We start from the raw sequence: 18,403 nt of genomic DNA on the forward strand, positions 1-18,403 counted from the left end.
TGGGAGACTATTGAAACATGTAACTTTCCGAGTTTTATTGTTATTGGTATAGTTTACAGAGTGCTAAAAGTGCTGCTGTTGCTAGCTAACATGCCTTTCTGTGATGCAGACGGTTAGCTGAGCTGCCGACTGGTGCTGGCGTTGCATTATGGGAGATGTAGTTTGGTCCTCTACAGCCTGAATGGAATAAAGGCGGTTTCACGTAGTAACTTGTTTATGTTGCAGTGTTTTTGTACATGAGTTGTTGTATTTTGGTACGGTCAACACTGAAAGCACCTAGCAATGTATTGGGGATGTGAGACAGGATATGTGTTTTACCTTTCTTCATGCTCCTGTGTAGAACAACGTGTCAGATGGTGCATTGGAGACTGACGTGTTCCTGTCCTGTCTTTTCACAATACTATTGCAGGTATGGATCTATTGTCTAAGAATTAGGATTATACATTCTTTGTATTAAGGACTGGTTATTTTATAGTATACATTATGGCTTTATGTATGAGTGTGATTGTGTGAGTCCGAGAAAACACTGAGAGAGAAAGAACAACTTGTCAGATGGTGCCTTGGAGACTGATGTGTTCCTGTCCTGTCTTTTCACAATACTATTGCAGATCAACATAAAATCCCAAAAGATAGCCGTGGTGTCGCTCTTCATTTCTTGGTTCTCCTGTGGTACATACGAGAGCCGCTACATATAGCTAGCTATAGCTTGGTGCCCAGGCTACACTTCTACTGAGAACCAGCTAGCCAGAGCTACAGTTAGCCTATTCTATTGCCTTCCTGGGGAGCTCTGGGGCCATGTGTGTCAAGCATATCATAGTAGGAGTGCTGACATTTTAGGATCACACATCACTGGGAAGGACATTATGCTAGCTGGGGTGTATTCATTAGTGCACACCATAGCAAAGTGTTTTGCAACAAAAAAACAAAAGTTTCTTATCGGGGCAAGTTCTGGTTAGGTCCACTCCGTTTCAGCTGTTCGCGTCCGTTTGGTTCCTATTGAATACACCCCAGCTAACACCTCAGGGAGGCTAGCTGGCCAGAGCAATGAGCTATAGCCTATTTGTTGCCTTCCTAGGGAGCTCTGTGTATAAAGCGGATCACAGTAGTGGTGCTGATCTAGGATCAGGTCCCCCCTGTCCATGTACTTGTATTCAATGTGATTTAAAGTGCAAAACTGATCCTAAATCAGCAGTCCTACTCTGAGACAGCTACAGCCCCTGGACATTGTGTTATTACAACCCTCTCGGTCTTAAGGGTAGTCAACCGTTCCGTTACATATGTAGTCTGTACAACAAAATAACAAAACAAAAACATTCCTTTCATTGCACTTTTGTTAAAAAATAAAGTGAAATTTACTGGCATGGAAGAATTTTGGTTGTCAGTTATGCAAATAGTTTTATTCAGTTTCTCTTCTACAAGTTGTTTTGCCTCTGAAAGTAAATGAGCCTGTTTATACAACGCTTTGTCTGTGTGTCTGAATATAGGCTTTACTACAAACACACGTCTGTTCAAATAAACACACTCTCATAAAACGTGTGCGCACACACACACACACACACACACAACAGAGAACTCACACTCAGCTGTCTGCTGTTGGAGGAACAGATTCCCCATGCAGGTGTCAGCAGCATGACAGCCAGTCAGAGCTGACCATGTTCCAGTGTCAGCCAATCAGAGCTGACCATGTTCCAGTGTCAGCCAATATTTTGATTTAGCCTTTATTTAACTAGGCAAGTCAGTTAAGAACAAATTCTTATTTACAATGACGGCCTACCCCGGCCAAACCCTAACCCGGATGACGCTGGGCCAATTGTGCGCCGCCCTATGGGACTCTCAATCACGGCCGGTTGTGATACAGCCCGGAATCGAACCAGGGTCTGTAGTGACGCCGCTAACAATGAGATGCAGCGCCTTAGACCGCTGCGCCACTCAGGAGTCCACAGAGCTGACCATGTTCCAGTGTCAGCCAATCAGAGCTGAACATGTCAGCCAATCAGAGCTGAGCATGTTACAGCGTCAGCCAGTCAGAGCTGACCATGTTACAGCATCAGCCAGTCAGAGCTGACCGTGTTACAGCATCAGCCAATCAGAGCTGACCATGTTACAGCGTCAGCCAATTAGTGGTGACTATGTAACAGTGTCAGTAAAGGCCAGGTGAAGAGACCAAACATGCTGCTCAGTACATACACTGTGAACAGCTAAAATACATATTTGAAACATGAACAAGTGGCATACAGAATGTTCCATGATTTGATGGCTTGTCCCTTTATAATATCAGCAGCTGTGCCTAGTCTAGTAAGAAGAACGTGTCAAGTTTCATCACCGAGGATGTCTTTAGTAGTGCAGAGTGGAGGGGTGGATTTCATCAGGAGAGGCAGCAGTATACACGGACATGGGGGTAGTATGCCATTCCAAATCATGCAATTTATTAAAGGGGTTTTTGTCCACCACTGTTTCCTAGTGGGACGGCTGGTTTGGTGAACAACAGGACAGGGTGTGGCCGACAGCGGACGGGTGAGGTAATCTATGTAGTACTATTAGGAGGAACAGCCCTCTGGCGGGTAGTCTTGGGCCTCTGGCGTGGGGGTGGAGGAGAGGTACGTTCGCTCCTGGATTCGGAAGGCTGGGTCTCGGCCTGTGGAGAGCCGGTGTCGCCCAACATCTCACGCAGGAACTTGAACTTGGACAGGAAGAGCTGCCAGACAACATACCAACCTGAGGGGCCAAACAGAGCAAAGGTCATCCAGGAGAAAGTAAACACTGACTGTGCGTAAAAATCTAATAATGAACTTGTTGTATTTGAGTCAGTGATCGCGTTTAAATGCACACAGTATTCCGGATAGTAGCTCATATCCCGCTTAGGGTCTTATTCAGGATAAGCTGTTTACATGCACCTTTGATATCCCACTCACTAGTATCCATGAATAAACAGAATATTCCTCATTTAAGTTCATATGGGTTAGAAGTGTAATAATAATATTTACTCCTGCAGAATTATTCATTTCTTGCAGTAAAATGATACAATAAATGTTAATTTTGTCTTGGGAACAGGACTTGAGAAATATGATTTGTTTCTTTCAGCATCTCTTGAGAAAATGTGAATATGTGTATAATGTGTTATCTTTGACACTGTTATGCAAGCAGACAGTATTTCAACCACATACAATTTGCACTCAAGACAAACTGAAGTCAGCTTTTCATATCCTTAAAACCGGTCAAACTGATGACATTTGGACATTTTGCACAGGACCAATTTTCCACTGTTTTGGAGTTGTGTTTTCTCCACGGTCCCTAAATGAAACAGACAACTTTACCAGTGTTAACTAGATTACTAATGCGTTCATTCTATCGATGTATGACATTATTATGATAGCTACTTTATTTAGTCTTCTGGGGCAACAAGTTATGACAGAAGAGAAGCTAAATATATCCAACTATAGTTGACAAACAAATGGCCTACCAAATGTCAGACATTATGTCCTACCAAATGTCAGAAATTATAAAAATGTCAGAAACATCTCTAAAATAGGAGTGAAAGTAGCCAGTAGGCTATACAGTCCAGTAAGGAGTGTCAGCAAAACAAATAATACTGAACAAAAATAAACACACAACATGTAAAGTGTTGGTCCCATTTTTCATGAGCTTAAATAAATAATATACATACAAAAAGCTTACTAATCTCACATTTGTTTACATCCCTGATAGTGAGCATTTCTCCTTTGCCAAGATAATCCATCCACCTGACAGGTGTGGCATATCAAGAAGCTGATAAAACAGCATGATCCTTACACAGGTGCACCTTGTGCTGGGGACAATAAAAGGCCACACTAAAATGTGTAGTTTTGTCACACAACGCTACAAACGTCTCAAGTTGAGTGAACGTGGAATTGGCATGATGACTGTTTAACTTTTTGTTAACTAGGCAAGAGTTGTACACCAGAGCTGTTGCCGCCTCCAACGTCATTTTAGAGAATTTGGCAGTATGTCCAACCAGCCTCACAACCTCAGACCATGTGTAACCACGCCAGCCCAGGACCTCCACCAATTCATAACAGCTATGAGGGGCATCGCTACAAAACAGGTGCTAACTACGAACCTATAATAACATGATGTGTATTGAGGTCTTGCACAGTCACTGCTCCTAAGTAAAGATAGCTAGCTGCTAACATGAGATCTTGATGATGTTGTATACGGACAGTAGCTATATATAATGGCAATGCTAGCTAGCTTCTGTAGCTAACGGTTAGCTGATACATTTCGAAGCTGTGTCAGAGGTCCTCGTCAAATCTCAGTAACGTTAATCTCACAACATTCAAGAAAACTGGAGAAAACAAATCACGAATCCAACACATTTGTTACTTACCAAAAACCATGAAGAGCAACGCGCACACAAGGGTGGCCACAATTACCAGCACAGTGAGACCAACGCTTTGCCACATCGTCTTCTTGTTGTCAGTGCTTGCTAGCTAGCTCTAGTTACCAAGTAAGTAAACAGATGTTTACAGCTAGCTCGCTAAATCGCTTTAGTTTAGAGTTAAGTCCGTTAACTAATTCGACAGACGGACACTGACATACAGTTTACAGGTGTTATTTGCCACATCATAAACGTTATAACACAATTCCTCGCTTCAACACGGATGAAGGATAGCTGCTGTAGCTAACTAGTTGTTATTAAGGAAAACAAACCCCTCATTGCCGATACGGTTAGCTGGACAGACAGTCTGCCCCTCTGTAAAAATGTCAACGTCGCTTTGCCTAAATCATGGACGGATAGCTAGGTATCACAGGAGGATGCAGTATCGTTCACATCTACATTATTGCAACCTGAACGATTACATTTGCAAAATAAATACAATACAGACAAAGACCACATTGGTCTCGAAATGAGGCTTTGCGTTAGGCTGAAGACCAGCATTGCCCTTTGGGTACTGTAGTCCATATCCTCACTCTGTAGTTCCACAAAACATGGGGCGAATCATAATAAGAGACCAATTATTTTTTATTAACAGTTTATAAAATATATGAATTATGTGCGCATCTTAATAACATTTAGTAATTATTGCATGTGTTTATTTTCACAATCATTGCAGCAGGGCAGCTATTTCCGCCAATCTATTCAGCCTAGATTCAAACATGTTTTTGTGACATATTTGGAGTGATTTGCACAACTGAAGCACAATTTGACAATTACAGATCAACAACAAAAGTTTTTGTTGGTGTTGATCTGGGTCAATTTGCTGACATCTTCAGCCCAGTTGATGAAGGTCTTCATCATGTAACCAGGACATGGCTATTTTCACAGCTTCCAGTCAAATTCAAGAGGCACGTCTTTCATCTTCTCCATGTAGACCTGGTCAAATCGCTCACTCTGGGCCACAGTGAACATAGTCTTCCAGTCCCCAACCTTCCCTGGTCAGAGACAAAACAAACAGCATATTAAGGGCATTCTTTTTAGTGCTATTTTCCTTGATGAATTTTGTAATTGACTTGAAATTGACTTCATGACTAACGCAATCTTTATTAATGTGGATCACATAGATGCCATACCTTTTCTAATAAAGGATCCTTCAAAAAATGAAGACTTTTTTAAAAACATATTCATATATTCTGTCTGTGTACAGTTGTATTTAAACAATTATCAAAACATGGGTTTCACTGGCAGTTATTGTTTTGCATTCATTGCATGTTATTTCTCTCTCTCGTACCTTTCCCTTCTCTCTCAGTCCGTGAGGGATTGAGGACAAGTGAGACACGAATGTTCTTGTTGATGGTTTGTTGTTGTAGTCTATTTGTCTTGAGTTTATCTCCAGGAAGGGCACCAGTTCCTGGATTGGTATGTTACTTCCCTCTGTCATTTGATCTTCATGATACAATAGGGACAAAATATACTGTGTCCATGTAGTTCCTGTGGTTTTAAAGAAATACAATCACAGCATTTGTGAGAGCATGTTGCACATTCACAATACAATACCTAAATTCATGCAGAATTCAATAGATTGTGTAGAGTAGCCTATAAGTCACTCTACAGTAAGTACTGTACAGGCCTATAACCTACGTCAGATGCATGGTCTTACCTGACCGTGGGTAAGTAACAACAACGATGTCATCATCCCTTATTTCAAATGTCTCCAGAGAATCAAGGTGTTGGACTTGATGCACCCCTCTGACCAGGTTGATCCCCTTGTATGGGAAAAACCCAAGGGCAGTAATCTGAATCTTCTGTTCCTCTCCCATTCTTCAGTTAAAACAGCTATTACAGCCGAGAACAGCCTTCAGATAAAACAGCTATGACAACCTAGGACAAAATGTGCCATGTGAAGTTGATACCAACAGAGACATATCATTTTTTATTTATTTTAACCCCTTTATCTCCATATCATTCTGAGATATACTTACCGCTTCCCTCAAGAAATTGAATCATCAGTCATGTTTGATACATTTCTGATTCATATGTATCAATCAAGGGAATGTATTTATAAGGCCTTTTTACATTAGGCGAAGTCACAAAGTGCTATACAGAAACCCAGTCTAAAACCCCAAACATCAAGCAATGTAGATGTAGAAGCACGGTGGCTAGGAAAAACTCCCTAGAAAGGCAGTAACTTATGAAGACACCTAGAGAGGAATCAGGCTCTGAGGGGTGGCCAGTCCTCTTCTGGCTGTGCCAGGTGGAGATTATAACAGTACCTGGCCAAGATGTTTAAATGTTCATAGATGACCAGCAGGGTCAGATAATAATAATCACAGTGGTTGTAGAAGGTGCAACAGGTCAGCACCTCAGGAGTAAATGTCAGTTGGCTTTTCATAGCCAATCATTCAGAGTTAGAGACAGCAGGTGCGATAGAGAGAGAGAGTCGAAAACCGCAGGTGCAGGACAACTTATTACCCACGGCACGAACCCGATGGGGGCGCCAACCCAGACAGGAAGATCACATCAGTGACTCAACCCACTCAAGTGATGCACCCCTCCTAGGGACGGCATGGAAGAGCACCAGTAAGCCAGTGACTCAGCCCCCGTAATAGGGTTAGAAGCAGAAAATCCCAATGGAGAGAGGGGACCTGGACACGCAGAGACAGCAAGGGTGGTTGTTCACTACAGTGCCTTCCTGTTCACCTTCACATCTCTGGGCCAGACTACACTCTGTCATAGGGCCTACAGAATAGATAAGTCTTCAATAAAGACTTAAAGGTCGAGAAAGATCTACGTCTCTCACATGGATAGGCAGACCATTCCATAAAATTGGGCTTCAATAGGAGAAATCCCTTTCTCCAGCTGTTTGCTTAGAAATTCTAGGGACAATAAGGAGGCCTGCGTCTTGTGACCGTAGCGTACATGTAGGTATGTACAGCAGAACCAATTTGGAAAGATAGAAAGGAGCAGGCCCATGTAATGCTTTGAGGGTTAGCAGTAAAACCTTGAAATCAGCCCTAGCCATAACAGGAAGCCAGTGTAGAGAGGCTAGCACTGGAGTAATATGATCACATTTTATGTTTCTTGTCAAAATTCTAGCAGCTGTGTTTAGCGCTAACTGAAGATTATTTTGTGCTTTATCCGGGTAGCCGGAAAGTAGAGCATTGCAGTAGTCTAGAGTGACAAAAGCATGGATACATTTTCTGCATAATTTTTGGACAGAAAGTTTCTGATTTTTGCAATGTTCCGTAGTTGGAAAAAAGCTGTCCTTGAAACAGTCTTGATATGTTCGTCAAAAGAGAGATCAGGGTCCAGAGTTACGCCGAGGTCCTTTACAGTTTTATTTGAGACGACTGTACAACCATTAAGATTAATTGTCACATCCAACAGAAGATCTTTGTTTCTTGGGTCCTAGAACTAGCATCTCTGTTTTGTCCGAGTTTATAAGTTTAAAAAATTCTGCAATCCAAATTAAATCAAATCAAATTTTATTGGTCACATACACATGGTTAGCAGATGTTAATGCGAGTGTAGCGAAATGCTTGTTCTTCTCGTTCCAACAGTGCAGTAATATGTAACAAATAATCGAACAATTCCCAACAACTACCTAATACACACAAAACTAAAGGGGTGAATAAGAATATGTACATATAACAATGTGGATGGCCAAGCAGCATAGGCAAAGTGCGAGGTGACCATCTCTGTTGGTGCTGTGTTTACAATAAGAATGACAGTTCCTTATGTCTGAAACACAAGCTTCCAAGGAGGGCAGTTTTGGGGCTTCCCCATGTTTCCTTGAAATGCACAACTGTGTATAGTCCGCATAGCAGTGAAAGTTAACATTAGGTTTCCGAATGACATCAACAAGAGGTAAAATATATAGTGAAAACAATAGAAGCCCTAAAACGGAACCTTGAGGAACACCGAAATGTACAGTTGATTTGTCAGAGGATAAACCATCCACAGAGACAAACTGATATCCTTCCGACAGATAAGATCTAAACCAGGCCAGAACTTGTCCGTGTAGACCAATTTGTGTTTCCAATCTCTCCAAAAGAATGTGGTGATCGATTGTATCAAAAGCATCAAGTATGCATCAAGGTTGCATATTTGCTCCGAAGGAAGTTTGTAAAATTGTGGAGATGAAAGAGTACAGCAACATGTTCCACACACACAGTCAGTCCCTCAGGAGCGCCAAAGCCAGAGCAGAAGGCCAGCCAGTCTTTCTGTCCAACGAGATCTCATTGGAGGGCTTCTGTCAGTTCATCCCTCATCAGTCCAGCAGGGGGTGGTATATCCACACCTGAGATTGTTTGAGACCCTACACTTTTTCCAAGCTTTTATCCAGGCTACTACACTGTGCTTTGACCTCTTTGTTATTAATATTGGATACTTGCTTATGGCACCGCATGTCACACCTCTCTGTGGTTCATTAAAGCTGGTAGCTTTGTTAAAATAAGACCTTAGTGTGGCTAAAATAGCCAAATCCACTCATTTGAAGGGGTGTCAGCATACGTTTTTTATATATGTCACTACCTACGCCCCTGGCTGGCACGAGTACATTTTGTCTGAATATTTGCATACAGTGTGTGAGATCGAGTCAGACACCTTGTCAGTGATAAATGTGTCTGACTGAAGTTGAGCGGCATCTCATTTAGGGTGAGAACTCACACGAGTTTACAGAGCTTGTGGTTGGGTATGCCTTGACACGAATGGCTTCATGTTGGCATGATTCAAATCCTATCTTTCATCAGAGTGATGTAGTCACATTGGAGCTCTAAAGTTGCTGTATTGCAACTCTGCAGATCCATTTCCGTTTGATGAACCTTTCTCCAGGTGCAAACACTTAAGGTAACACAGTAATCTCCACTATACATTTCCTTTTGGGATACTATAGGTTCTCACCAGGACACATCCGGTCGTGATAGGGAGTCCCATAGTGTGGCACACAATTGGTCCAGCGTCGCCTGGTTTTTGCCGGGGGTCGGCAGTCATTGTAAATAATAATTTACTTTTAACCGACTTGCCTAGTTAAATAAAGGTAACATTTCTAACCCAAAAAAATACTGTATAACTGGCTCATTTCTGCTATGTAAGATAGTCCTACAGTATGTTTGATTGTGAGAAATAATACAAAAACGGGCATTTTGCACGTCCGTTTCCAAGAAACAACGATAGAGATCTAGGACATTGGTGGTGGTTTGCAATGATTCATACTGGTTACATCTTATGCAGGAAGTTCTGCTGAAGATTGTAGAAGTTGAGCATTTCAGTGTCCGAATTTAATAACTTTATTTGAAGGCAAAGATTGTGTAACATACAAGCATACAGAACAAAGCATTATTTATTAGTGTAGAACATACAGTAGATGTAAAGTGAGAATAATCCTGTAATACAACATGTTGGTTAATTAGCAGTAAAGTCATGCTGGTAATAATCAGACGTGTCCCATGGGCCTGATATAACAGTTAGCATTCAGTCAGTCTGAGGGTAACCTAGTTCCATGTGCTAATCACATTTTGTAGGGTCTAAATGGAAAGAAAGTATCCAGAAATGTGAACTGCTAATTAGTAATAACAATGTAAAAAGTCCATGTTAACTGTTTTCATTGACCGACATAGTTTTTGCAAAGACAGAAATACCACCAGAGAGAAATGTTTTGCGAGGATTGCGATTCGAACCATTGAACAGAAACAACATTTTGTGATTGAGCAATCACTCTACAGATTTCCAATCAATGTGCCAATCAACCCCTGAGGCATGGATCTACCTATTTATCATAAGTAGAATCTGATGAATTGGCTATAATGTGTGCTCTTAGCCATCTAAACCACTGCCTCAAGATAAAATGTACTGTTTGTACTGCTGCCAGCATGGATTAGAATCTGACCCACTGCTATAATACACTCTCACTACTTTTCTGACCAATAAACTCAACTAATATGAATGGATCTGGACTGCCCCACTCCTAAAGCAACCCACAGTAACTGACAGTCATTGAAGGACAAGAGTCTGAGGTTCATTTGAATTGGCTAGAAGAAGAAGAAGAAGAAGAGACGTTTTTAAATGCGTTTCGCTAACCGCGTTGCCATCCGCAGTTTTTATGCTTGTGAAGTCATACTGTTTAAAAAAAAAATCACGACAGCTGTGTTGAAACAAGGTCGTTTCAGAACAATTGTGTAAATGGCGACCGATCACTTGTTCATTCGATTTGGTGCGATCTATTTGTTTCGGTAAAATGTATTATGCGAGAAATGGTGGTTGGAAACGTATTGATGCGCAAATACTGATGTCATAACCATCATATCGAAGTAAATGTGGGAACTCTGTGATGATGATGACACGTTGTGTGGTCCTCTCACGACGACTCGGGAAACCACGCAGTTTATTAGGCTACAAAATAAATACATTTTGATGAAATCCACAGGGCGGAGAAAGTGTAAAATGATCTCGATGCTCCTTTCCAATAAATATCTAGAGGATTATTCTGGTGACATGAGGATTGACTGCCGTTTGACAAATTAAAATATTCTCGCTCTTATCCATAATAATCTCATCATGTTGACAGTTTAACCGCACTGTATCTGCGAGCTGTTGTCTAAATCACACATGCCAAGACCAGAGTGGGCACATTTACTATTTAACTCAACAGTTTTTTTGTGACAAAATAGTTAGAGTTGAAAATGCGATGGAAACATTGAATTGTAGATTTCTATTCGATACGTGAAAAAGTGCATTGTGTGTGCTCTACGTCATCAACCACAGACTTTTATCTGCAACAGGTCTGTTAGGAAAATTCGCATATTTTATTTATGAATATTTGCATGAAGATCTGTAGCCAATTGGGATGGAAGCCGAGCTACTGTCATGGATCGTGATGTCATAGATATAGCTATTTCTGGAAGATTACATTGGTGGTTCTTCCCCATTATCAAGTGGAATACTGTGGATTTAGGGAGGGGAGTGGTTAGTTGGTTGATTTCACAATTAATAAGCAAGAGAGGAGATTCTGACTGACAGTAGTGGTCATATTTGAAATGACATGATAGTTTTTCAGAAGATCAAAGGTAATCATGAACATTGATGCCTATACACGTAATATATTGTCTCCGAGTGGGTCTAGAATCAGATCTAGGATCAGGTCCCCCCCCCAGCCTATGTAATATTATTCATTATGATCTAAAAGGCTAAACAAGTCCTAGATCAGCACTCCTACTCTGAGACGCTTGATACATATGACAGCAGATCACAGTGAATCAATGTTTATGGAGTCACATCTCAGATGTTTTATATGTAAATACAGTATGGTTTATTGAAGTATTGTGAGAGAACAGTGAAGCCACCTGTCAAACATCAGACACTAGATCGAGGAAATAGCCTGTGAGGTGTGTGTGTGTGTGTTGACAAGTCAATATATAAAACATGTTAGGTCAATATATAAAACATGTTTTACTGTATTAGTGGAAGGAAAAGTACAGATTCCTCTTGGAGGGATGAACGAGCTTTGTGTAGGAGGAATGTGGCCTGATATAAGACAGTGCAATGAGGGAGAAAACTGTTTCCTCAAGTGAGTCACAGTTTATCTCATTTGGGTACATTTCCTCATTCCCACATCAGCTGTTATATTTATCCATCAGTAACAATAGCAGTGAAAAATCTAATGGAATATAGCACATGTGAACAGCTCACAGCACAGTGAGTCACAACATATGTATCTGCAGTAGAAGGACTTGACAACTCCCCCGAAAGATGAAGGTTTATCGATACCACAACCAAAACTTTGACAAAACAAAACAACTTTACAACCTATTATCCATCTTCAAATCATGTTTTATCTGTAAAGGTTTGTCCAAAACATTTTAAACATTTGGGGAGATACACTATCACAGACTAACAAAAGTGGTGTAAAGTATTTAAGTAAACACTACAGTAGTTTTGGGGGTATTTCTACTTTACTTTGACTATTTTCATTTTGGACAACTTTTATTATCACTCCACTGAATTCCTAAAGAGAATAATGTACTTTTTACTCCATACATTTTCCCTGACACCCAAAAGTACTAGTTACATGTTGAATGCTCGGGCAGGACAGCAATATGGTCCAATTCACTCACCTATCAATATCATCCCCTCCTACTACCTCTGATCTGGCGGACTCACTAAACACATATACTGTGTTTGTAAATGATGTCTAATTGTTGGAGTGTGCCCCTGACTGACTGTAAATGATGTCTGATTGTTGGAGTGTGCCCCCTGTGACTGTAATGATGTCTGACTGACTGTAAATGATGTCCCCCCTGGCTGACTGTAAATGATGTCTGATTGTTGGATCGCGCCCTGGCTGAATGATGTCTAATTGTTGGAGTGTGCCCCTGACTGTAAATGATGTCTGATTGTTGGATCGCGCCCCTGGCTGACTGTAAATGATGTCTGATTGTTGGAGTGTGCCCCTGGCTGACTGTAAATGATGTCTGATTGTTGGATCGCGCCCCTGGCTGACTGTAAATGATGTCTGATTGTTGGATCGCGCCCCTGGCTGACTGTAAATGATGTCTGATTGTTGGATCGTGATGTCTAATTGTTGGAGTGTACCTGCCCCTGGCTGACTGTAAATGATGTCTGATTGTTGGAGTGTGCCCCTGGCTGACTGTAAATGATGTCTGAGTGTTGGAGTGTGCCCCTGACTGACTGTAAATGATGTCTGATTGTTGGAGTGTGCCCCTGGCTGACTGTAAATGATGTCTGATTGTTGGAGTGCCCCCTGGCTGACTGTAAATGATGTCTGATTGTTGGAGTGTGCCCCTGGCTGACTGTAAATGATGTCTGATTGTTGGAGTGTGCCCCTGGCTGACTGTAAATGATGTCTGAGTGTTGGAGTGTGCCCCTGACTGACTGTAAATGATGTCTGAACTGACTGTAAATGATGTCTGAGTGTTGGATCGCGCCCTGGCTGAGTGTAGATGATGTCTAATTGTTGGAGTGTGCCCCTGGCTGACTGTAAATGATGTCTAATTGTTGGAGTGCCCCCTGGCTGACTGTAAATGATGTCTAATTGTTGGAGTGCCCCCCTGGCTGACTGTAAATGATGTCTGATTGTTGGAGTGCCCCCTGGCTGACTGTAGATGATGTCTGATTGTTGGAGTGCCCCCTGGCTGACTGTAAATGATGTCTGATTGTTGGAGTGCCCCCTGGCTGAGTGTAGATGATGTCTAATTGTTGGAGTGTGCCCCTGGCTGACTGTAAATGATGTCTGAGTGTTGGAGTGTGCCCCTGGCTGACTGTAAATGATGTCTGATTGTTGGAGTGCCCCCTGGCTGACTGTAAATGATGTCTGATTGTTGGAGTGCCCCCTGGCTGACTGTAAATGATGTCTAATTGTTGGAGTGCCCCCTGGCTGACTGTAAATGATGTCTGATTGTTGGAGTGCCCCCCTGGCTGACTGTAGATGATGTCTAATTGTTGGAGTGTGCCCCTGGCTGACTGTAAATGATGTCTGATTGTTGGATCGCGCCCCTGGCTGACTGTAAATGATGTCTGAGTGTTGGATCGCGCCCCTGGCTGACTGTAAATGATGTCTGAGTGTTGGATCGCGCCCCTGGCTGACTGTAAATGATGTCTGATTGTTGGAGTGCCCCCTGGCTGAGTGTAGATGATGTCTAATTGTTGGAGTGCCCCCTGGCTGAGTGTAGATGATGTCTGATTGCGAGGGGACGGACGACAGTTAATACTGTTACACTATGATCCCTCATTGATGTCACCTGTTAAATCCACTTCAATTAGTGTAGATGAAGGAGAAGAGACAGGTTAAAGAAGGATTTTTAAGAGGCATTGAGATTGATTGTGTATGTGTGCCTTTCAGAGGGTGAATGAGGAAGACAAAATATTGAAGTGCCTTTGAACGGGGTATGGCAGTAGTTGCCAGGCGCACCGGTTTGACTGTGTCAAGAACTGCAAAGCTGCTGTCTTTTTCACGCTCAACAGTTTCCTGTGTGTATATTTAAATCCCGTTTTCATTGATGATCCTTGAGATGTTTCTACAACTTTATTGGAGTCCATCTGTGGTAAATTCAATTGATTGGACGTGATTTGGAAAGGCACACACCTGTCTATATAAGGTCCGACATTTGACAGTGCATGTCAGAGTAAAAACCAAGCCATGAGGTCAAAGGAATTGTCCGTAGAGCTCCCAGACAGGATTGTGTCGAGGCACAGATCTGGGGAAGGGTACCAAAACATGTATGCAGCATTGAAGGTCCCCAGGAACACAGTGGCCTCCATCATTCTTAAATGGAAGAAGTTTGGAACCACCACGATTCTTCCTTGAGCTGGCCGCCCGGCCAAACTGAGCAATCAGGGGAGAAGGGGCTTGGTCAGGGAGGAGACCAAGAACCCAATGGTCACTCTGACAGAGCTCCAGAGTTCCTCTATGGAGATGGGAGAACCTTCCAGAAGGATAACCATCTCTGCAGCACTTCACCAATCAGGCCTTTATGGTAGAGTGGCCAGACTGAAGCCACTCCTCAGTAAAAGGCACATGACAGCCCACATGGAGATTGCCAAAAGGAACTTAAAGGACTCTCAGACCAGGAGAAACAAGATTTTCAGTTCTGATGAAACCAAGATTGTTGACCTGAATGCCGAGCATCACATCTGGAGGAAACCTGGCACCATCCCTATGGTGAAGCATGGTGGTGGCAGCATCATACTGTGGGGATGTTTTTCAGCGGCAGGGACTGGGAGACAAGTCAGGATCAAGGAAAAGATGAACTGAGATCCTTGATGAAAACCAGACTGGGGCGAAGGTTCACCTTCCAACAGGACAACGACTCTAAGCACACAGCCAAGGCACCGCAGGAGTTGGTTCGGGACAAGTCTCTGAATGTCCTTGAGTGGCCCAGCCAGAGCGCAGACTTGAACGCGATCGAGCATCTCTGGAGAGACCTAAATATAGCTCTGCAGCAACGCTCCCCATCCAACCTAACAGAGCTTGAGGCTCCCCAAATACAGGTGTGCCAAGCTTGTAGCGTCACACCCAAGAAGACTCGAGGCTGTAATCCCTGCTAAAGTTGCTTCAATAAAGTACTGAGCAAAGGGTCTGAAAACTTACGTAAATGTGATTTCAGTTTTTTTGTGGAATTTGTGTTTTTTGCTTTGTCATTATGGGGTATTGTGTGTAGGTTGATGAGGGAAAACTATATTTAATTAATGTTAGAATAAGGCTGTAACATAACAAAATGTGGAAAAATTCCAAGGGTCTGAATACTTTCCGAATGCCCTGTATATCTTCCTGACGGCTGGGTGATTTATATGTTGACTGACATTTACAGAATGGGTAGCAGGTGTTGGTTTTAAGCGGAGAAACACAGGGGAACTCAAGAGCAGACTTAGATGAGGAAACAGGAATGAGTGAACCAAAATATGTATTGTTACACAGAGAGATATGGAGTGCAGATCCAGGAACACCAGATGTGGAGACTGAGGTTGGAGTTGGCTGAGTAGAACAGGGTAAACAGGTCCTGAGGGGAATCCAAGGTAGTGGTGGTGAGGAAAGTCAAGAGCAAGGTGGGCCTCAAGGGAGGGGCAGTGGTCTAGGACACTGCATCGCAGTGCTAGCTGTGCCCACCAGAGACTCTGGGTTCGCGCCCCGGCTCTGACGCAGCCGGCCGCGACCGGGAGGTCCGTGGGGCAACACACAATTGGCCTAGCATCGTCCAGGTTAGGGAGGGTTTGGCCGGTAGGGATATCCTTGTCTCATCGCGTACTAGCGACTCCTGTGGCTGGCCAGGCGCAGTGCACGCTAACCAGGTCGCCAGGTGCACGGTGTTTCCTCCGACACATTGGTGCGGCTGGCTTGGTTGGGTTGTGTTTCGGGAGAATGCATGGCTTTCGACCTTCGTCTCCCCCGAGCCCGTACAGGAGTTGTAGCGATGAGACAAGAGAGTAACTACTAACAATTTGATACCACAAAATTGGGGAGAAAAGGGGGTAAAATTCACACAAAAAAAATGTTTAAAAAAAATCAAAATCCAGAGCAAAGTAGTTGGGTGGTAAGACGTGGATCGGGAGGGAGGAGCCAGAGACAGAGTGGTAACTGCAATGAGAGGATAACCGGTGTCAGGCAGAGTAACAGGATCTTGAATAATCATAAATGGCTATAATCATGAACTGACTGAGCAGAGATTATGATCTGGCAGAGTGGAAGTGGCAGGACTGAGTATTTGTAGAGGTCTTGATTATGGAATGAGTTGCAGCTGGTAGGGATCTGCTCTGACTCCAGCACACCTGTCTCCAACCACACAATCGCACAGAGAGGGAGAGGGAGAGAGAGCATGTACTGGGGTGTAACTGCAGGTCAAGAAGACACCGGAGCAGATGTGACAATTGTGGGTTCTGCTGCCATGTTTGTAATAATACGCATTTTATTTGAATTCACAGATGGTGCCTGGGAGAGGATGGCTAGGCTGACACACCCATCATCTTCTTCGGAGTTGATATACTCATGTGGGGTATCTATTTGTGCCATCATGCCACTCCTTGGTAGCCTGGGTACCAGTCTGTTTGTGACATCATGCCACAACTTGGTAGCCTGGGTACCAGTCTGTTTATGACATCATGCCACAACTTGCAAAACATTAAAATATTGGTCACTATGAACTATTTCTGTATTCAAAAACCAGATGTCAATGAGTAATTCAGACCATGTTTTACAAATAAATCTGTGAATGCCATTCAAAGCAGGCATTAAATTGTCTTGACAAAGAAGACATGCTTTCACCTTTCACCTTTCTGTTCTCCAGAACAACCACTTTACTCTCACACAGACCTCTCTCTTTCTCTCTCTCTCTGTCTGTTTAGGCAAGTTCACAGGTCAGTGCTTTCAACTCCCTGCCCTGAAAGTTCACTGACATACAGTATACTTCGTCAGCTAAGGACAATCTTTGACTCTGGTATGCCTTGTCACTTGTCAAAGGGAGAAACCTGTAAAGAGAACACAATGTAATGTACTCCGAGTACCACACCTAGTTTTACAATAGATACAGTACGTAATGTGCTTCCTCCAGTAGCCTAGAGCAAGTACACCACGTTTTACGATCAGAGCAAATAAAAACGTATTTCTCCACAATGGAATTTTTATGAGTATCGTGTCTGAGCTAGCTTCTTTCAGACATGTGATCGTGTTAAAATTGAGTGACAGAGGAATTCACTTGTGCAGACGAGACACAGGTTCCGCTTTTGTAACAGTACAATAACAACACTTTATATAACGATGAACTGTATGTGCGGATGAGGCATGTGCCTCTTAAAGGGGCAATCAGCAGGTGAAACAATAACAAAGCGTTTTTTCGCCACCCGTTCTGGTAAAAGGCTGAGGGACGGGGCTGGAGAAATGTAACCACTCAAATTCATAGACTGAGCTATGGATGTAAGACTGACCATCCATGATATACAAAAGTATAGTTTTAACCATGTTTTGAGGCTATATAGTGTTTGTTTACGTTTACTTTGTTTAAAAACATTGGAGTTAAACAAGCTTATATTTTGGGGGTTCTGATGGGGTACAACAGTTGAACTAAGCTCATGAAGCATTTATAAGTTATATTCTTAAAGAATCAATGGGTGCATATGATAAATTTATCAAAAGTACATGTAGAAAGTGCAGTTTGCCCCTTTTAAGGTTTTGTTCATGCCTTTCCAAGTTGGGTTGTCTGTGGTTGGATAGGTGCGTAGAAGCCTTTAAGCTATAAAAATCACAACATGTTGTGGTCCTATCAAAAAATAATTAGGCAGGATTCCATCCAAGTGGTGTTGTAGAGCGTTGTCAACAAGGCAGTATAAAGGAAATGTCCCAGGTACCTTAATACCTTAAAATGTCAATCGCTCTAGAACGCACCTCGGGTTGAATCCTGGCATTACTATAGTTATAAAAACAAGGCGATTTCCTATATTCTGTATATTGTGAGAATCCATATGTCAAAAACAGCAAGATTCACA

General features: G+C 42.6%; 2 protein-coding genes across 2 annotated transcripts; both read right to left on the reverse strand.

Moving 5' to 3' along the window:
• Positions 1-1,343: 1,343 nt before the first annotated feature.
• Positions 1,344-4,931, reverse strand: LOC135551727 (small integral membrane protein 13). Its single transcript, XM_064982923.1, has 2 exons — positions 4,364-4,931; positions 1,344-2,715 (listed from the first exon to the last, which is right to left on the reverse strand). Exons 1-2 carry the CDS (start codon positions 4,437-4,439, stop codon positions 2,525-2,527), a joined length of 267 nt encoding a protein of 88 aa, XP_064838995.1. The 5' UTR covers positions 4,440-4,931; the 3' UTR covers positions 1,344-2,524.
• Positions 4,932-4,992: 61 nt separating this feature from the next.
• Positions 4,993-6,291, reverse strand: LOC135551594 (amine sulfotransferase-like). The gene is made up of 3 exons (XM_064982793.1): positions 6,075-6,291; positions 5,706-5,905; positions 4,993-5,404 (listed from the first exon to the last, which is right to left on the reverse strand). Exons 1-3 carry the CDS (start codon positions 6,232-6,234, stop codon positions 5,297-5,299), a joined length of 468 nt encoding a protein of 155 aa, XP_064838865.1. The 5' UTR covers positions 6,235-6,291; the 3' UTR covers positions 4,993-5,296.
• Between the last annotated feature and the right edge of the window lie 12,112 nt (positions 6,292-18,403).

Source organism: Oncorhynchus masou, chromosome 13 (assembly GCF_036934945.1).
Source record: "Oncorhynchus masou masou isolate Uvic2021 chromosome 13, UVic_Omas_1.1, whole genome shotgun sequence".
Taxonomy (NCBI): domain Eukaryota; kingdom Metazoa; phylum Chordata; class Actinopteri; order Salmoniformes; family Salmonidae; genus Oncorhynchus; species Oncorhynchus masou.